A 21,917-nucleotide genomic window follows, 5' to 3' on the forward strand; every position below is an offset into this window, starting at 1 on the left:
TCAGCAAAATAGTGTATCTGTGAAATAGCTTTTTCCAAAAAAAATTTCATTGTTAAAACCAAAGAAAAGATGGCAGTGATGCCTGGTAGATGCTTATTTCTTGTCCCAAGAAATTGCTTCTGGTGTTAGTATCTTTTTGTTCTATAAATAAACTGAAAAGTTGTAAATTTTTTAGTTCTCTTTAACTAACTTATACTCAATGGCATCTACTTGGGAAGATGACATTCTGAAGGGCAGAATTCCCTCTTCCATTCTGAAGGGCAGAAATTAAGGGAATAGGAAATGGTTTTTACCCGGGGAGGAGGTTAGAGTTTTAGATCTCTTCTATGTAAAATTTAATAATCAGACCTCTAATCACTAAGGGTTTGTATATTGTATAGTGTCTGTGGTATTCACACGGGAAAGTTGAAACAATGAAAAATACTAAATTTTTTTTCAGATGAGCCATAATTGAAACTTTTAATTTAGCATAAATTGTATTTTTGTATAATAAAAATAACATCTTTTATTATGGATTAATTCTAAAGATTCCCTTGAAATCCTCAGGTTAAGCTGTAGTGGCTCCTCTTTTCTTGTAGCTAAAAAGAACATTTTGGGGATATGCAAAAGCAATTTTAGTAGTAGGTATAGGCATTGAGCTTAATCCAGTTAATTTATGCCATTATCTTCCTGTTCCTTATATTATGATTATTGTTACCGTATCAGCTTTGCTGTCTAGTTTTTGAATAACCAACACATTTAAATTGGCAGAGGTAGGAGGTTTTTTTGGAAGAAGTAGGTATTGGTAATGGTAGGATTATTTTTCTTCTCCTCATCAACATACAATCATAAATGACAGACTTAAAGTGCAACTGTGTACGAAGTACGTTGCTGAATGCTTTACATAGGTGTCTCATGTAATATTCCAGATACTTTATAGAGTATGAGTTTATGATTATCTTGATTTTATAAAATAGTAGTATGACACAGAGAGGTTAAGGATCTGGTCAAAGTCATACATCTAGTCAGTACTTAGGTTCAAGATTTGAATCCAAGTTTGTCTAAATTTAGAGTCTGTTCTTAATCACTATACTGTTTTGCCTTTACCAAATCCGTCTCTGGTTGTTTATCGGTGTATTTTAAAACATTATTCTCCTGTTTTTGTGCTTCTCAAACTATAATGCGGATTTGAATTACCTGGAGATGTTGTTACTATGCAGATTATGATTTAGTAGACAGCAGTGGGGGTTTAGATTCTGCATTTCCATGGACACTGCAGGTCTATGGACCCATGTTCTTTGACCAGCGAGGTTATGTAGACCTTCTGGCTGGAGATTTTATATGCTAGTATTAAATGTCTAGATTAAAATAGAATTTGTACAAGGCCAAATTAAGTCAGACAGACTTAACTTGTTTATTTATTAACTTGATTATTTATTTTTGTTTTTTAGAAATTAAATTGTAAGGAAATAATTGAAAATTTGGCGAAAATTCTTAAGAGACATCCAGGTATGAACTTTAAAACAAAAGAATTTTTTTTAGTTTTATGAAAATTGTTTAACCTAGTAAAGTTTTGTTTTTTTTAATTAGGTTTAAGAAACATTTTGCCTATAACTACTGCCAAAGTGCCTATAGTAAAATTTGAACACAGGCGAAGTGGTTTAGAAGGTGATATCAGTTTATATAATACGTTGGTAAGTTTCACTGTCTGTAAAGACCCAGGTATGTTTACAGTTGTCATTTTAAAAGTTTACAGATCACTGACTATACCTCTATGTTTAAAACTTATGAATGTGAGCAGTATAAGGGAAAAAATTTTATTGATCATTTTAACATTTCCTTCAGATTGAAGGTTAGTTTTTGCTTGACTCACATACAGGTATTTTAAGTTTAACATCTGTTTGGACTTTATTATATCTTTTTATCTGATCTGTAAGTTTAATTTTAGCAAATTTAAGTGCTTTCAAATATGTAATTTATTTTTCAGGCTCAGCATAACACAAGAATGCTAGCTACATATGCAGCTATTGATCCTAGAGTACAGTACTTGGGATATACAATGAAAGTATTTGCTAAGGTATTTGTGGTCCACTTTGTTATAATACTTATATTAAGATAAAACATACTGATGTCAGACTTGTGAAAAATGTTTTATCAGTTTTCTTTACCTGCGCTTTTAAGAAGAGACTGTCAATATTAATTGGTTTAAAAGTATACCTGTTAGACTAGGGTGATTCTTAGTTTTTTTCCTGTGTTTGCTGTATTGTCAAGGGTAAATTCTAGTAAATTTCTCATAGTATAATTTCTCAGTGCATGGTTTTCAGCCCCAGGCTTGAGGTGAGAGTTGGCATGCAAAGCTATAAAGCTCTGGATTAGGAGATCTGGCTTTTGGATTTAGTTTGGTCGCTCAGTCATGTCTGACTCTTTGCAACCCCATGGACTGCAGCACGTCAGGCTTCCCTGTCCATCACCAGCTCCCAGAGCTGGCTCAAACTCATTTGGATTTAGTGGAAAGCAATACCAATAAAACCTAAGTTTTTCTCTGTTATCACACTTAAAATACTCAATTATGTTTTCTTGGTTGTTCTACTCTATGTATAAACTCCATGAGGATTGAGGCCTCTGTATCTTTATTTCAGTGTAATGTCTGCTTTTTGCTTTGGCTCGATCCCTTCATTCTTTCTGGAGTTATTTCTCCACTGATCTCCAGTAGCATATTGGGCACCTACCGACCTGGGGAGTTCCTCTTTCAGTATCCTATCATTTTGCCTTCTCATACTGTTCATGGGGTTCTCAAGGCAAGAATACTGAAGTGGTTTGCCATTCCCTTCTCCAGTGGACCACATTCTGTCAGACCTCTTCACCATGACCGACAGTCTTGGGTGGCCCCACACAGCATGGCTTAGTTTCATTGAGTTAGACAAGACTGTGGTCCTGTGATCAGATTGGCTAGTTTTCTGTGATTATGGTTTTAGTGTGTCTGCCCTCTGATGCTCTCTTGCAACACCTACTGTCTTACTTGGGTTTCTCTTACCTTGGACGTGGGGTATCTCTTCACGGCTGCTCCAGCAAAGCGCAGCCGCTGCTCCTTACCTTAGACGAGGGGTATCTCCTCACGGCCACCCCTCCTGACCTTGAATGTGGAGTAACTCCTCTCGGCCCTCCTGCGCCCACGCAGCAGCTGCTCCTTGGAGGTGGGGTAGTTCCTCTCGGCCGCCGCCCCTGACCTTGGGAGTGGGGAAGCTCCTCTCGGCCACCGCTTCTGCGCTATCGCAGCCTGGTGCTCTCGGTCGCTATCCCTGACCTTGGGCGAGGGGTAGCTCCTCACAGCCATGCTTCTGCGTGGTCCGTTGCAGCCGGCGCGCTGCATAGGAACCTGGAATGTTAGGTCCATGAACCAAGGCAAATTGGAAGTGGTCAAATAGGAGATGGCAAGAGTGAACGCTGACATTCTAGGAATCAGCTAACTAAAATGGACTGGAATGGGTGAATTTAACTCAGATGACCATTATATCTACTACTGATGACCATTATATCTACTACTGTGGGCAGGAATCCCTTAGAAGAAATGGAGTAGCCATCATAGTCAACAAAAGAGTCTGAAATGCAGTACTTGGATGCAGTCTCAAAAATGACAGAATGATCTCTATTCATTTCCAAGGCAAACCATTCAATATCACGGTAATCCAAGCCTATGCCCTAACCAGTAACACTGAAGAAGCTGAAGTTGAACGGTTCTATGAAGACCTACAAGCCCTTTTAAAACTAACACCCAAAAAAGATGTCCTTTTCATTATAGGGGAATGGAATGCAAAAGTAGGAAGTCAAGAAACACCTGGAGTAAAGGCAAATTTGGCCTTGGAGTACAGAATGAATCAGGGCAAAGGCTAATAGAGTTTTGCAAAGAGAACGCACTGGTCATAGCAAACACCCTCTTCCAACAACACAAGAGAGACTCTACACATGGACATCACCAGATGGTCGACACCAAAATCAGATTGATTATGTTCTTTGCAGCCAAAGACGGAGAAGCTCGATACAGTCAGCAAAAACAAGACCGGGAGCTGACTGTGGCTCAGATCATGAACTCCTTATTGCCAAATTCAGACTTAAATTGAAGAAAGTAGGGAAAAACCACTAGACCATTCAGGTATGACCTAAATCAAATCCCTTACGATTATACAGTGGAAGTGAGAAATAAATTTAAGGGACCAGATCTGATAGACAGAGAGCCTGATGAACTATGGACGGAGGTTCATGACATTGTACAGGAGACAGGGATCAAGACCATCCCCATGGAAAAGAAATGCAAAAAGGCAAAATGGTTGTCTGAGGAGACCTTACAAATAGCTGTGAAACGAAGAGAAGCGAAAAGCAAAGGAAAAAACAAAAGATATTCCCATTTGAATGCAGAGTTCCAAAGAATAGCCAGGAGAGATAAGAAAGCCTTCCTCAGTGATCAATGCAAAGAAATAGAGGGAAAAAACAGAATGGGAAAGACTAGAGATCTCGTCAAGAAAATTAGAGATACCAAGGGAACATTTCATGCAAAGATGGGTTCACTAAAGGACAGAAATGGTATGGACCTAACAGGAGCAGAAGATACTAAGAAGAGGTGGCAAGAATACACAGAAGAACTGTACAAAAAAGATCTTCATGACCCAGATAACCACAATGGTGTGATCACTCACCTAGAGCCAGACATCCTGGAATGTGAAGTCAAGTGGGCCTTAGAAAGCATCACTACGAACAAAGCTAGTGGAGGGTGATGGAATTCCAGTTGAGCTATTTCACATCCTGAAAGATGATGCTGTGAAAGTGCTGCACTCAGTATGGCAGCAAATTTGGAAAACTCAGCAGTGGCCACAGGACTGGAAAAGGTCAGTTTTCATTCCAATCCCAAAGAAAGGCAATGCCAAAGAATGCTCACACTACCGCACAGCTGCACTCATCTCACACGCTAGTAAAGTAATGCTCAAAATTCTCCAAGCCAGGCTTCAGCAATACGTGAACCTAGAATTTCCAGATGTTCAAGCTGGTTTTAGAAAAGGCAGAGGAACCAGAGATCAAATTGCCAATATCCACTGGATCATCGAAAAAGCAAGAGAGTTCCAGAAAAACATCTATTTCTGCTTTATTGACTATGCCAAAGCCTTTGACTGTGTGGATCGCAATAAACTGTGGAAAATTCTGAAGGAGATGGGAATACCAGACCACCTGACCTGCCTCTTGAGAAATCTGTATACTGGTCAGGAAGCAACAGTTAGAACTGGACATGGAACAACAGACTGGTTCCAAATAGGAAAAGGAGTATGTCAAGGCTGTATATTGTCACCCTGCTTATTTAACTGATATGCAGAGTACATCATGAGAAACGCTGCGCTTGAAGAAGCACAAGTTGGAATCAAGATTGCTGGGAGAAATATCAATAACCTCAGATATGCAGATGACACCACCCTTATGGCAGAAAGTGAAGAGGAACTAAAAAGCCTCTTGATGAAAGTGAAAGAGGAGAGTGAAAAAGTTGGCTTAAAGCTCAACATTCAGAAAACTGAGATCATGGCATCTGGTCCTATTACTTCATGGCAAATAGATGGGGAGACAGTGGAAGCAGTGTCAGACTTTATTTTTGGGGGCTCCAAAATCACTGCAGATAGTGATTGCAGCCATGAAATTAAAAGACACTTACTCCTTAAAAGGAAAGTTATGACCAACCTAAGTAAGCGGAGACATTACTTTGCCAACAAAGGTCTGTCTAGTCTAGGCTATGGTTTTTCCAGTGGTCATGAATGGATGTGAGAGTTGGACTGTGAAGAAAGCTGAGCACTGAAACATTGATGCTTTTGAACTATGGTGTTGGAGAAGACTCTTGAGAGTCCCTTGGACTACAAGGAGATCCAGCCAGTCCATCCTGAAGGAGATAAGTCCTGGGTGTTCATTGGAAGGACTGATGCTGAAGCTGAAACTCCAATACTTTGGTGACCTCATGCGAGGAGTTGACTCGTTGGAAAAGACCCTGACGCTGGGAGGGATCGGGGGTAGGAGGAGAAGGGGACAACAGAGGATGAGATGGCTGGATGGCATCACCGACTCGATGGGCATGAGTTTGAGTAAACTCCGGGAGTTGGTGATGGGCAGGGAGGCCTGGCATGCTGCGATTCATGGGGTCGCAAAGAATCGGACACGACTGAGTGGCTGAACTGAACTGAGCTGAACGTCTGCTTTATGGGTAGCTGCTCAGTAAATAGTTAATTTTGTAAATGTGTTGGTGGAACGGTTTTAGTAGGGGAGTGACTCAGTTACATTTTCATTTCATAAAGCCCATTCTTCCAGAAGGGAGACATATTTGTTTAAATATTCCTATACGTGTCTTTATGGACAGTAAGTCATCTTACAACAGGAGGGCGTCCAGCGACAATAGTACAGGTCATATTCAGTACAGTTAGTCTTCTATGTTCATCTCACCAAATAACTCCAATATGACAGATCCTCACTCTCGTGGCGTTTTGGTAATGAAATCATGTGGTTCATGGCAGAGAAATCATTCTTCTCCCTCCCTTTATGTCAGAAAATCTCCCTTCCCTATCTGTCTCCTAACCAGCCATTGCCTCTTGTTAGAGGCAAACAGTGTTAAACATTCCTCTGTATCCTTCCATAAATATATTATTCCAGTACAAGCAAATATATACATTTCCTACCTCTTTTTTTTATTATGGATATAATATACTGAAAACATTGTTTTGTATTTTGCTTTTTTAACTGAGCAATAGATATTGGAAATTATTTCCTATTAGTATACTAAGGGTTTCCTTGTTGTTCTTTTTTAAATGGTTACATACTATTCCATTGTGTGGATAGTCATCAGTTTTTTAAACCTGTATTTTACTGATGAGCTTTTAAGTTCTTTCTCATATTTTGCTATTAAAATAGTGCTACAATAAAAATCTTAGTTATTTCATGTGTTTTTGGCATATTTACAGGATAACTTCTTAGAATAGAATTGATACATTAAAGGAGATATGCTTTTGTAATTTTGATATTGTCAAATTATTCTTCATAAAATTTATACTGATATATACTCTAATCTGTAATGTGTAAGAGTGCCTATTTACCCATACCCTCTGTAACAGTTTATTTTTGAACTTTTGGGTATTTGACAGTTAGATGAGTTTAAAAATGTTGCTTTAAGGTAGCCAATACTTGTGAATGGAATAAGATTCTGAAGTTTTATTTTCAATCATTATGTTTTTTCAGCGATGTGACATTGGGGATGCTTCTAGGGGAAGTTTATCTTCATATGCTTATATCCTTATGGTGCTGTACTTTCTGCAGCAGAGAAAACCACCTGTTATCCCAGTTCTACAAGAGGTAAGTGTTTAAGAAAACTATAAAGTCATTTCTTGTGACAACAATAGATCTAAATATAGTAAATCATGCTCAGTTCATGAGATCATGAGGGATTTTTCTGTCATTAATGGCCTAAGTTTTCTTCTTCCACTAATGGTATAATCAAATAATGAACCTTTTGGGAAAGTTTATTATGGGAGAATATAGACTACTGAAAGAATATTCGAGGAATAGAACTATTGAATACCTTTTGCAACGTTTTTGTATTTTACAGTCTTAGAATGCTGCCAGTGATTATGAAGTTTGTAACCATTCAAAAACTTATACAGTCTCTCAGATGAAAATACATAGTTTCTTCTTTCCAGAGTATTTTCCCTCCTTGTGCTTGGCAATGAAGCTTGATTTTGTTGAAAGTTGAAAGTGTTAGTCACTCAGTCTCGTCCAACTCCTTGCAACTCCGTGGTCTGTCCATGGAATTCTCCAGGCAAGAATACTGGAGTTGCCATTTCCTTCTCCAGGGGATCCTCCCATCTCAGGGATCCAACCCGGGTCTTCCTGCATTGCAGGCAGATTCTTGAGAAGGGAAGCCTGAAGTTTAATTTATTCCTGTATATATTTTGGTCAACTTTGTGAATTTTGATTGAGGAAAAAATTCAAGGAAATTCTTTCTTATCTCTGTAAGGTCATGTCAGTTGTATTAAGCATAAGACTGTACATCGAAAGAAACATACTCATATTTACTCAGATTTGGTGACTCATAGAGGCTTGTTATAGCCCATTTATACTCTCTAAAAGAGAACCAAAAGAATTCTTAATCATCCATCTGTTCCTCCTCTTTCTTGGCACAAAGTGAATATGCAAGCATTGGGGTGGATCAAAGTCTAATTTCTTAGAAAGGTGGTTATTTTGAGGTAGGCAATAACCATCAGAATTATTTGGAAAATCACATATTCTCATCACATAAACTTTGATCATCATAGCAAAGAAGTATATTGCAAAATAATAAGCCATATTGTGTGCCAGATGGCCTTAGTAAGTTTTTTAAAGTTCTAATGAATGCCATGTGATTTTAATAGCATTTCCTTCCCTCTTTTAAACAAAGAGTGGGAGAGAAAAAATTTAAATATCCTTTTCTAATAGAAAAGTTTAAGTTGCTTGAATCTATGTTGAGTGATGTTTATTTTTTACCAAGTTTGTTCACTATAGAATATTTAAAATTTTGCATGAATTAGTTAAGCCTGCCAAAGCCAAGGTTTTTCTCTATATTAGTCTAATTCTTGTTAAGGCTTTAAATTTGGAGATCTTATGCATAATTGCCCCAGTAATATTATAGCTGCCATTTGCTATACTTTGCTATGCCTTTGATAGAATACTGCGATTAACCCAAATGGAACGCAAATTTTGTTTTCATTGTGGTCTCTGTTCTCTCATTATGTTACCTGTGGATGAGGAACTATTGAGGCAGCATGATATAATGGAAAGACCATGATATAATGGGCAGACCATGATTTTGGAGTCAGAGTTAATTGATCTGAATCCTGATTTTAACATGTAGCCTTCAGTAAGCTGCCTGACTACCACTAGTCTTAATTTTATCTTCTGTAAAAATGTAATAATAGTAGTATTATTTCAGTGTTGATATAAGGAACAGAGACAGCAAATGCTTTTGAATGTAGTAGATGCTTAAGTAGGAGTTTATAAATGGTGGTTGCTTTTATTATTACTTTTATTATTATTAGCAGCTTTATTAATATTATTATTGGAAAATTGTAGGTAGGATTGCTGTAGCCAACTTCAAGAACTGTTCCATTATCTGCTTAACAGACAGTGATTGATGAAATGAGAGACAGTCCATGGAATGTTTTCCATCATAATGAACTCTGATTGTGGGGGGCTTTGTGATACATATGAACTGATGATAAATGGATTTTTGCTTCTGGCCTTTTTTGCTTGTCATGTGGGACCCCATTGTCCATTGCTCTGGCATCATTTAAGTATTGATCATTGGCATCGATCAACTTTTGAGGGTAAGGATATGTTTAATGAAGCTGATGATCTTTGACTCCATTTGTAACTGAACTTAGACTTAAGTGACTGGGTATAATAAATAAGGCTCTGCTAAGAGTGTTACTCATGATCAACAATACAGAATTCTTAAGGTCAAAGGAGCTTTCCTAGGCAAGATGATTTTGCTATATTCTAGCAATCATTGTAAGTAAAAGTAAATTTTCACATAAAAATTAATATCAAGAGAAGATTAGGGAGTGTTAGTCACAATTGATATTATGAACTATGTTTTTTTAGCTTCTGTCAGCTTAAAAATTGAAATTAAATGGATGAACCTTGAGGACATTATGCTAAGTGAAATGAGCCAGTCACAAAAGGACAAATACTATATGATTCCATTTATAGGAGGTACCTAGGGTAGTCAGATACATGGAGACAGAAAGTAGAATGATGGTTGCCAGGGCTGGAGAGAGAGAGGCATGGGAAACTATTGTTTAATAGGTTCAGAGTTTCATTTGTATAAGATGAGAAAAATTCTGTGGATGGAGAATGGTGATGGTAGCACAGTGATGTGAATGTACTTAATGCCACTGAACTGTACTCTTAAAAATGCTTGAAGATGATAAGCTTTATGTGTATTTTACCACAACTAAAAAATTACAGTTTAAATATTCCAGTAGATATTAAAATATCAAACTACAAAATAAGAAAGACTTGTTTGGTGAGGTTTTAGAGGGAAGACTTGAGTGCTTGAGTAGAGGATGATTGGTAGTGAGAGAAAGAAAAAGAAACAAAGAAGGTGGGGCCTTCTTTGGAGACCCAGTGGAAAAGACTCCACGCTCCCAATGTAGGGGGCCCAGGTTCTGTCCCTAGGAGGGGAACTAGATCCTATGCTGTAACTTGGTGTTTGCATGCCAAAACTAAAGATCCCACATGCCACAACTAAGACCCGATGTAGCCAAATAAATGATAAATTTTTAAGAAAAGAAACAGAAGGTAAATGTGTTTTATATGTGTGTGTGTGTGTGTGTGTGTGTGTGTTTAAGAGAAAGAGAGGACAATATTAGTACTTCTAAGGGCTGAAACAGAGTGAAAAGTTAGGCACTATGAAACATGATAGTTCATTAAAACAGGTGGCAAATCAGTGATTAAAGGTTTTCCAGAGCCCTCAGGTTCACTTTACTGTGTTATTAGTCAACGTGATTGGGTTTGGATGTTGGTTATTTCTCAAAACTAGGAATCTGTTGAAATAATCAAGGTCTAAAGAGGCAGCTTGTGTAATAAATAGCCTTAATCTATGAAGGCAAATGTTATATTTTGGCCTTTTTGAAACTTTTTTTTCTTCCTTGAGTGTAGGATCCCATGTCTCTTATTTTAGATATTAATAATTGTAATTGCTGGACTTTCTCTTTTTTGATTTATGGAATGTTGGAATTTATGCTAGATGATTCTTGGTAACTGTTTAAATTATATGTAAATACTAAAAAGCCAGGTATTAGATTAGGTCCCTGGAAACCTGACCTTTATGTAAAAACATGCTTACAGAGTAAATATATTCATCCAACAGACATGTATTACGTATTCTCTATATGGCAGGCTTTGATGTAGTAGGAATTTTGGCTCTAGATGTCAGTTATAGTCCTTGCCCACAAGGAACTTAAACCTAAGAGTAAAACTAGAGGGACAGACATGCAGTTAGTTTTATAATTAACTGTCTCATTTAAAATGGAAGGAGTCATGGGGAGCACCTTATCTAGTGGTTTTAAAGTATATTTTGATAAGCTCTGTGCTTAGTCAGATTGCTCAGTCATGCCTGACTCTTAGCGACCCCATGAACAATAGCCCACCAGGCTCCTCTGTCCATGGGGATTCTCCAGGCAAGAATACTGGAGTGGGTTGCCATGCCCTCCTCCAGAGGATTTTCCCAACCCAGGGATCTAACCCAGGTCTTCCACATTGCAGGCAGTTTCTTTACCATCTGAGCCACCAGGGAAGCCTGACAAGCTCTATGAGCTCTTTAAAGTGTGTGTGAGGAGTGGAGGAAGGGAAAGATAGGCTGTGATTTTCTCCACTCAGGCTTTTATCAGAGTACCTCTGTTTTACTATTGAACTTCCAAGAAGAATCCATTTTAGGAAGGGGTTCTAACAGTTTGAAAGAAAAATAAAATTTGAAAACAACTGACCTAATTAGTCTAACTCTTTTTTTTCCCATTGGGAAAACTGAGGATTTGGAAGGATAAGTGTCTTGTCCAGAATTATTACTTGGCAGGACTAAAACTAGAAATGAGGTCTGCTGACTCTGCACTTATCCCAGCTTTTTACTTTATTCCAGCTCTTTCTTAAAGCTCCTGTAAGAAATAAGTCTCAAAATTGCTTATAGAGATCAGTTGTACCTGTACAATCATCTTAGGAAATTCTTCTAGTAGAATAGCATTATTTTCCCCCCTTTCCTTAGGACAGAGAATTACTATTCATAATTAATCATGAAGATTTCACAATATTTATCAAAATGTCAAGAAAAGCTATCTAATATTCTATTAAAAAAGAATCAGTGTCCAGACCCTTTTCAGCCTCATCTGATACAGATAACTGATTAAAGGTACTAGAGCTATTCCCTACACCAGTTTCTTTGATTTCCTTTAAGGTTTACAGTCAATGAGTATTATCTCTTATGGATTTCTGCATCTGTGATCCTTTGATGAAGATGCCATTTTCATTTATTTTTTCTTTAGTTTTACTTAATTAAACTTGGGCTGGCTGTGTTTGATAGACCAAATAGACAATATCAGATGGATCATTTGGAGAGTCTGATGCTCTCGAGACATCCTTTCCAGCTTTGGTCTTTCAGATACGTTTTACTCATTTTCATTAATAACTTGACATCAAATTATATCATCTCGACATGTTCCTTTTGGAATAAATATTCCAATATGTCTATTATATGTAAATTCTAAAATGATGTGAAGGTATTTAGGCTTTGAGTTGGATGATTTGAAATCTAATAATAAAATTGATTTTCTTAATACAGATCTTTGATGGAAAACAGATTCCACAGAGAATGGTTGATGGATGGAATGCTTTTTTCTTTGATAAAACAGAAGAACTGGTAATTTCTTCATAGTTTTTATGTTGTGGAATGTTCACTAATACATGTTAGGATTTGCATAATTTAATAATTTTACTTGGATTTGGGATCTGTATTTTGGATAAGTATAGATATGTCACTCTCTTTTTTTTCTCACCTTAGAAAAAACGTTTACCTTCACTTGGAAAGAACACAGAAACATTAGGAGAGCTTTGGTTGGGACTGCTTCGCTTCTATACTGAAGAATTTGATTTCAAAGAATATGTAATTAGCATTCGGCAGAAAAAACTGTTGACAACTTTTGAGAAGCAGTGGACCTCCAAATGTATTGCCATTGAAGGTAATCATTCAGCTGATATTAATTCAGGAACAAAACAAAGCAAAACAAGACAAAAGGCAGAATTTTAATAATTGAATAATAATTGCTTTATAATATTGCTTTGGTTTCTGCCATACATCAACATGAATTAACCATAGGTATATATATGTCCCCTCCCTCTTGAACCTTCCTCCCACCTCTCACTCTTCCCACCCTGCTAGGTTGTTACAGAACCTGAGTTTGAGTTCTCTGAGTCATATAGCAAATTTCCTCTGAAAAGCTAGAATTTTATTTGGCCAATGAAATTGAGAGGGAAACTGAAACCCATTAGAATTTGGGAGATATTTCTTCTTCTTTTTTTTTTTAATTAGTTTCCATCCTTTAATCTGTAATTATAAAAAAATAATTTCTGACTGGTTTGTGTTGCTTAGTATTAGACTCTAGTTATGGTTACTAAGTATATTTGTGTTACAATGAGCTTCTTCATTAAAGAATAAAATGTTTCTTTTCTAGACCCTTTTGATTTGAATCATAACCTTGGTGCTGGAGTTTCTAGAAAAAGTAAGTTTTAAATATAGAAATACCCTGCTTTTAAAGCTCTTACACCTTAAGGTCTGGATCTTCATTGTTTTTCTTCTTTCTTCAATAGTGACCAATTTCATCATGAAAGCATTTATCAATGGAAGGAAACTTTTTGGTACCCCTTTTTACCCACTCATTGGCAGAGAAGCTGTAAGTTTACATAATTCGAATTCTGAGTCTTTTCTGTTTTTCTATAGAACTTTCTTTGTAGTACAAGAAACCTAATCCTGTTACAAGTTGGTGTTAGGAATAGGGGAAAAGATGGTTATAACTCCCTCTGTCTTTTCTTATTGCACTTACCATAGTCTATAGTGAGATATCTATTGGCTATATTTTATCTGTTTTTTTAATCTATTTGTTAAATTCTGTCTCTCCCACTAGACTGAGTAGCTCCATGAGGACAGAGGCCATGTCTGTGAGATTGACCATCATATTGCCAGCTCTTGTCATAATTTCTGGCACATAGGATGCATCAAATAAGCATTCATTAAACAAGTGAGGGGTGATAGTCAGGACTCAGGATCCTTTAATTTTGAATCTGAGGTGCTCCCTACTGCCTCTCTTCTATCTCTAGAAATCTTGGTGAAAATACAGACAGAGAAGTCAGTACCAAAGTATCAGTGTGAAAGTGAAAGGGTTAGTTGCTCAGTCATGTCTGACTCCTTGCAGCCGTATGGACTGTGTGTAGCCCACCAGGCTCCTCTGTCCATGGGATTTCCCAGGCAAGAATACTATAGTGCGTAGTCATTCTCTTTTTCTAGGGGGTCTTCCCAACCCAGGGATCAAACTCAGGTCTCCTGCACTGTAGACAGATTCTTTATTGTCTGAGCCACCAGGGAAGCCCAAAGTATTGATAAAACTTTATTGTTTGCTGAAGCTTCTGCTTTAATTGTGGTACAGCCCTTGGTAAGCTGAACTAATGGCATGGAACTAAGAGGATTCCTTTTACCTGAACTGGGGTGTGTAGTGTCCCCTATTCCTCTTGGTCTTACTCTGGTTTAGGTTGCTTTCTAATGGGAGGATGTCACAGTCTCACAGAGAAAGAAAGAAGAAGTCTCAAAAGAGAAACAGTGTCTCTGTTATTGCATAATGAATATCTTTGATCTTGTTCAGTTTCATCACTTTTTCTTGTTGGGGTGAGAAAAGCAGAAAAAGTCTAGAGCTTTTTTCCCTTGAAGCATTCGATAGTCCTGATTCGTAGGTGGTGGGGGTGATAATGATTGTAATCAAAATAAAATAACAGTAAAATTTGAAATGGTGCAAAAGTCATGCAGAAGCAAAATATCTAACAAAAGGAAAATACAGTGATAATTTTACTAGTATATTAAAATAGCAATAAATGAAAAGCATAGTCAAATCACAACAGATATGGTGACACACTGATAAAGCATTTTACCTGAAAATCATGGAAATTCTATCAGTATGTGTGCATGCGTGTGTTTGGTAGAAACCTAGTAGTTTCATGCAGTCAGGCTTTTTAGTGAAATACTACCGTAGAGTCCTCTTGAATGTGATTTGGCATAAGAGCCTATCAGGAGGGGCCTATGATTCTCCCAGTCATCTTTTAATTTGCTTTATTCTACTTTAAAAGTCAATATATGGTATTTTATAGCTTGGGTATACCAGTTTAACTCTTCTCCTTAAATGGACATTTAAGTTGGTATCAGTGTTCTAACTGATATTGTAGAAAAATAACCTTGTTATATAGTCTTTCATGCTTAATATTTTCCATAGTAAAGTTCATTCTTTCAACACTTAATGAATTCCTGATTTGTACCTATTTCTTTGATATGTACTAAGATTATAACAGCATATAGAATAGATGTGTTTCATCCCCTTAGATTCTAGTGAAAATGAAGACCAAGTATATTTTCTGTACTTTCACCTTTCTTGCTCACTGAAACATTCCCATTTCAACTATTCTATTCATTAGGTTCTCTGACATATTAATCCATTTTCTCCCAATCTGTCAGTTATCTCCTGTTTTCATTTTTTCCTCTCCATTTAACTCATGTTCCTTGGTCTACCTCTGGCATATACTTTATATTCCTTTGTACCATTGTCCTTCTTTTGCATTGTTGTGTGTTCAACTTTACATGAACGCAGCCATCCACCATCTCTTTATGCTTGAACTAAGCACCAGTGGAAAAAAGTCTTAAAGCTAAGCAGTTTATAGCACAACTATAAATTAATGTTCACCAGCCTCAACTGGACTTTCAATACTATCAGACATTCTTACTACATTTCTTTAGTTACCTCTGTCTCCCATTCAATAGGGACTATTTGAAGTTTTATTTATTTTACTCAAAATTCAGTGCCCAATTTGTTTTGTCCCATCTTTCTTCTTTGCCTTTCTCACACTTGGATGTTTTCCTTTTGAGACAGAGATGGTATTAAATAGATACTCCTTCAACTTTCTGCTACCATATCTATAAATCTGCTTGTATCTTCAGATATCCCTTCTTTTTTAAAAAAAAAATTTGATTTCATATTGGAACATAGTTGATTAAAAATGTTGTATCAGTTTCAGGTATATAGCAAGGTGATTCAGTTATACATATACATGTAGCTATTCTTTTTTAAATTCCTATTTAGGTTATTACAGATTATTGAGCAGCATTCCCTGTGCTATACAGTAGGTCCTTGTACAGATACATACAGTTGGTTATCTATTTTGAATATAGTAGTATGTACATGTCAATCTGAAACTCTCAATCTATCTTTCTCCCCCTGCCCCTCCGTAACCATATGTTCATTCTCTAAGTCTGTGAGTCTGTTTCTGTTTTGTAAATAAGCTCATTTGTATAACTTTTTTTAGAATTCACATATATCACATGATATTTGTCATTCTCTGACTTTCTTCACTTAGTACGAAAACGTCCAGGTCCATCTACGTTGCTGCACATGGCATTATTTCGTCCTTTTTAATGGCTGATATTCCATTGTATGTATGTGCTGCATCTTTATCCATTGCCTTGTCAGTGGACATTTAGGTTGCTTCCATGTCTGCTATTGTAAATAGTGCTGCAGTGAACATTTGGGTGCATATATCTTCTTGAATTACGATTTTCTCTGAATATATGCCCAGGATTGGAATTGCCGGATTGTATGGTATCTCTGTTTTTAGTTTCTTTTTGTTTTTTAAATTTTGTTTTTAATTGGAGAATAATTGCTTTACTATGTTGTGTTGGTTTCTGTCATACAGCAGGGTGAATCAACTGTTAAGTATACATATATATCCTTCCTCTTGAAGTTCCCTCCCACCCCCACCCCAGATCTGTGCCTCTAGGTCTTACAGAGCACCAGGTTGTGCTCCCTGTGTTATAAAGCAGCTTCCCACTAGCTATCTGCCTTACACATGGCAGTGTATATGTTTCGGTGCTACTCTCTCAATTTGTCTATTTTTAGTTTTTTAAGGAACCTCCGTACTGTTCTTCCTAGTGTCTGTACCAGTTCATATTCCCACCAACATTGTAGGAGGGTTCCCTTTTCTCTACACCTTCTCCAGCATTTATTGTTTGTAGATTTTTTGATGATGGCCATTGTAACTGTGAGATGATACCTCATTGTAGTTTTTGATTTGCATTTCTCTAATAATTAGCAGTGTGGATCATCTTTTCTTGTGCCTCTTGGTCATCTGTATGTCTTCTTTTGATTGTTCTTTTTTTTTTTAATTGAGCTGCCTGAGCTGTTTGTAAATTTTGGAGACTAATCCTTGTCCATCGCATCATCTGCAAATATTTTCTCCCATTCTGTGGGTTGTCTTTTCATTTTGTTTATGGTTTCCTTTGTTGTGCAAAAGATTTTGAGTTTATTTAAGTCCCATTTGTTTATTTTTAAATTTCCATTACTCTAGGAGACAGCTCAGAAAAGATGGTCCTGCGATTTATGTAAAAGTGTATTCTGCCTGTGTTTTCCTCTTAACTTGTTTTATAGTATCAGGTCATACATTTAGGTCTTTAATCAATTTTCGTGTATGGTGTTAAAGAATGTTCTAATTTCATTTTTTTACTTGTAAAACTGTGCAGTTTTCACAGCACCATTTGTTGAAGAGACTGTCTTTCCTTCATTGTATAGTCTTGCCTCCTTTGTCGTAGATTAATTGGCCATAGTTGCGTGGGTTTATTTCTGAGCTTTACATCTTAGTCCATTAATCTATATTTCTGTTTTTGTGCCAGTACCATACTATTTTGATGACTGTATCTTTGTAGTCCAGTCTGACATCAAGAAACCTGATTTCTCCAGCTCTATTTTCTTTCTCAACGTTGCTTTGGCTATTCTGGGTCTTTTGTGTCTCCATAAAAGTTTTAAGATTTTTTTGTTCTAGTTCTGTGGAAAATGCCATTGGTAATTTGATAGGGATTACATTGAATCTGTAGGTTGCCTTGGGTGGTATAATCATTTTGACAATATTGATTATTCCAATTCAAGAATATGGTATATCTTTCCATCTGTTTGTGTCATCTTTGATTTCTTTCATCAGTGTCTTATAGATTCAGAGTACAGGTCTTTTGTATCCTTGGGTAGGTTTAATCCTAGGTAATTTTTTCTTTTTGATGTGATGATAAATGGGATTGTTTCTTTAGTTTCTCCTTCTGATCTTTCATTGTTTGTGCATAGAAATGCAAGATTTCTGTGTATTTTATATCCTGCAACTTTACCAAATTCATTGATAAGCTCTTGTAGTTTTCTGGTGGCATCTTTAGGATTTTCTGTGTATAGTATGTCATGTAAAACAGTGACAGTTTTACCTCTTTTCCAATTTATATTCCTTTTATTTCTTTTTCTTCTCTGATTTGTCATGGTTAGGACTTCCAAAACTATGTAGAATGAAAGTGGTGAGAATACAGATATCCTTGTCATTTTCCAAATCTAAGAGGTAACGCTTTCAGCTTTTCACCATTGAGTATGTTAACTACAGGCTTGTCATATATGGCCTTTATTATGTTGAGATATGTTCCCTCTCTGCCCACTTTCTGGAGAGTTTTTATCATAAATAGGTATTGAATTTTGTTAAAAGCTTTTCCTGCATTTGTTGAGATGATCGTGTGACTTTTATTCTTCTGTTTGTTGATGTGGTGTATCATACTGATTGGTTTGCAGATATTGAAAAATCCTTGCATCCCTGGTATAAATCCCAATTGATCATGGTGTGTGATCCTTTTACTATATTGTTGGATTCAGATTGCTAGTATTTTTTGTTGAGAATTTTTGTGTCCATGTTCATCAGTGATAGTGACCTATAAATTTTTTTTTGGTAGTATCTTTGTCTGGTTTTGGTTTCAGTATGGTCATGGCCTTGTAGAATGAGTTTGGGAGTATTCATTTCTCTGCATTTTTTTTTGGAATAGTTTCAAAAGAATAAGTGTCAACTCTTCCCTAAATGATAGAATTAATCTGTGATGCCATCTGGTCCTGGACTTTTGTTTTTTGGAAGTTTATATTTTAGTTCAGTCTCAGGAGACTGTGCCTTTCTAAGAATTTGTCCATTTCTTCCAGGTTGTCTATTTTATTGGCATATAGTTGTTTGTAGTAGTCTTTTATGATCCTTTGTATTTCTCTGGTGTCTATTGTAACTTCTCCTTTTTAATTTCTAATTTTGTTGATTTAAGCTCTCTCCTTTTTTTTCTTGATGAGTCTAGCTAAAGGTTTATCATCTTTGTTTATCTTTTCAAAGAATCAGCTTTTTGTTTCATTGATTTTATTGATTTTCTTTGTTTATATTTCTGCTCTGATCTTTCTTTCTTTCCTTCTACTAACTTTGGGTTTTGTTTATTCTTTTTTCTCTGTTGGCTTTATATATAAGATTAGGTTGCTTATTTGTGATTTTTCTTGTTTCCTGAGGTAAGATTGTATTGCTGTAAACTTCTCAGCACTGTGTTTACCATGTCCCTAGGTTTTGGATCATTGTGCTTTAATTTTCATTTGACTCTAGGTAATTTTTATGTCCTCTTTGATTTCTTCAGTGATCCATTAATTGTTTAACAGCATATTCTTTAGCTTCCATGTATTTGCGTCTTTTAGTTTTCGTAGTTGATTCCTAATCTCATAGCAATGTGGCTGGAAAAGATGCTTGATATGATGTTAATTTTCTTAAATTTACTGAAGCTTACTTTGTGGCCCAGCCTGTCATTAATCCTGGAGAATGTTCCATGGGCTCTTGAGAAAAGTGTGTATTCTGCTGCCTTTGGATGGAATACTCTGTAAATGTTAATGAAGGTGGTCTGGTCTAATGTGTCATTTAAGGCCTGTGTTTCTGTATTAATTTTCTTTCTAGATAATCTGTCCATTGATATGAATGGGGTATTTTTAAGTCCCCCACTGTTAATTACATTACTGTTGATTTCTCCTTTAATGACTGTTAGTATTTACCTTATTGTTGGGGTGCTCTGTGTTGGGTAAGTATTTACAATTGTTATAGCTCCTTCTGGGAATGATCCTTTTATCATTGTGTGGTGTCCTCCTTTGTCGCTCTTATTTTGTCTATTTTGAAGTCTCTTTTGTCTGAGAAGAATATTGCTATTCCAGCTATCTTTTAATTTATATTTGCACAGAGTACCTTTTCCCATCTCCTCACTTTCAGTCTGTATGTGTCCCTAGATGTGAAGTGGGTCTCTTGTAGATACCATGTATATGGGTCTTGTTTTTGTACCTCTATTTCTTTTGGTTAGAGCACTAAACCCATTTATGTTTTAGGTAATTACCAATATATATGTTCCTATTGCCATTTTCCTAATTGGTTTGGATTTGCTTTGTAGGTCTTTTTCATTCCCTTCCTGTTTTGTTCCAGTAGTCATGTATGGATGTGAGAGTTGGACTGTAAGGAAAGCTGAGTGCAGAAGAATTGATGCTTTTGAACTGTGGTATTGGAGAGGACTCTTGAGAGTTCCTTGGACCACAAGGAGATCCAACCAGTCCATCCTAAAGGAAATCAGTCCTGGGTGTTCGTTGGAAGGACTGATGTTGAAGCTGAAACTCCAATATTTTGGCCATCTGATGCAAAGAACTGACTCATTTGAAAAGACCCTGCTGCTGGGAAAGATTGAAGGCGGGAGGAGAAGGGGACGACAGAGGATGAGATGGTTAGATGGCATCACTGACTCAATGGTCATGAGTTTGGGTAAACTCCAGGAGTTGGTGATGGACAGGGAGGCCTGGCGTGCTGCAGTTCATGGGATTGCAAAGAGTCGGACCCGACTGAGCAGCGGAACTGAACTGAACTGTTTTGTTCTCTTGTCTTGTGATTTGATGACTAACTTTAGTGTTGTATTTGGATTCCATTTTCATTTTTGTGTATGTATCTATTATAGATTTTCAGTTTGTGGTTACCATGAGGTTTTGATATTCAGTTCAGTTCAGTTGCTCAGTCATGTCTTGACTCTTTGCGACCCCATGGACTGCAGCATGCCAGGCTTCCCTGTCCATCACCAATTCCTGGAGTTTACTCAAACTCATGTCCATTGAGTCGGTGATGCCATTCAACCATCTCATCTTCTGTCATCCCCTTCTCCTCCTGCCCTCAATCTCTCCGGGCATCAGGGTCTTTTAAAATGAGTCAGTTCTTCACATCAGGTGGCCAAAGTATTGGCATATCAGCTTCAGCATCAGTCCGTCCAATGAATATTCAGGTCTTTTTTCCTTTAGGAGGGACTGGTTGGATCTCCTTGCAGTCCAAGGAACTCTCAGGAGTCCTCTCCAATACCACAGTTCAAAAGCAGCAATTCGGTGTTCAGCTTTCTTTATAGTCCAACTCTCACATCCATACATGACTACTGGAAAAACCATAGCCTTGACTAGACAGACCTTTGTTGGCAAAGTAATGTCTCTGCTTTTTAATATGCTGTCTAGGTTGGTCACAACTAGTTTGTGGTTACCATGAGGTTTTGATATAGCATTCTGTATATAAAAAAGATTGTTTTAAGTTGCTGGTCTTTTAATTTCAAATTTATTTCCAATTATCCTGCATTGGTGTTCTCTTCTTCTCATAGTTACTGGTTTTGATATCATATTTGTGTGCAGATGATTTCCTGCCTTTACTTTGTATTTACTGGTAAGCTTTTCCATTCACAATTTTGTTTCCAGTAGTTGCCTTTTCTTTTCTTCTTAAAGTTCCTTTGGCATTTGTTGCAAAACTGGTCTGGTGGTGCTGAATTTTCTTAGGTTTTTCTTGTCTGTAAAGCTTTTGCTTTCTCCATCAAATCTGAATGAGAGCCTTGCTGGATGGAGTACTGTTGGTTGTAGGTTCTTCCCTTTCATCACTTTAAATATATCATGCCACTCCCTTCTTGCCTGCAGAGTTTCTGCTGAGAAATCAGCTGATAACCTTATGGGAGTTCCCTTGTATTTGTTGCTTTTCTTTGTTGCTTTCAATGTTTTTTTTCTTTGTTTAAAATTTTTGTCAATTTGATTCCCATTTGTTTTGGTGTGTTCTTCCTTGTGTTTATTCTACCTGGAATTCTCTGACCTTCCTGGAATTGGATGACTGTTTCCTTTCCCATGTTAGGTGAGTTTTCAGCTATTACCTCTTCAGATATTTTCTCAAGTCCCTTCTTTCTTCCTTTTCCTTATGGGACTGCATGATGTGAATGTTTGAGGCTT

The 21,917-nt window shown here is 36.8% G+C and overlaps 1 protein-coding gene across 9 annotated transcripts in view; it reads left to right on the forward strand.

The window, feature by feature from the left end:
* The window catches only part of TUT4 (terminal uridylyl transferase 4), a 130,015-nt gene that overhangs the window by 93,212 nt on the left and 14,886 nt on the right, over positions 1 to 21,917 (forward strand). For all 9 annotated transcript variants that reach the window (XM_043461317.1, XM_043461311.1, XM_043461320.1 and 6 more), the window contains exons 17-24: positions 1,431 to 1,488; positions 1,570 to 1,673; positions 1,967 to 2,056; positions 7,234 to 7,347; positions 12,362 to 12,439; positions 12,581 to 12,758; positions 13,251 to 13,298; positions 13,387 to 13,469. In XM_043461317.1, the coding sequence (XP_043317252.1) occupies positions 1,431 to 1,488; positions 1,570 to 1,673; positions 1,967 to 2,056; positions 7,234 to 7,347; positions 12,362 to 12,439; positions 12,581 to 12,758; positions 13,251 to 13,298; positions 13,387 to 13,469 (753 nt within the window). The remainder of the gene's footprint in view (positions 1 to 1,430; positions 1,489 to 1,569; positions 1,674 to 1,966; positions 2,057 to 7,233; positions 7,348 to 12,361; positions 12,440 to 12,580; positions 12,759 to 13,250; positions 13,299 to 13,386; positions 13,470 to 21,917) is intronic.

The sequence above is a fragment of the Cervus canadensis genome, chromosome 2, assembly GCF_019320065.1.
Source record: "Cervus canadensis isolate Bull #8, Minnesota chromosome 2, ASM1932006v1, whole genome shotgun sequence".
Classification (NCBI taxonomy): Eukaryota; Metazoa; Chordata; class Mammalia; order Artiodactyla; family Cervidae; genus Cervus; species Cervus canadensis.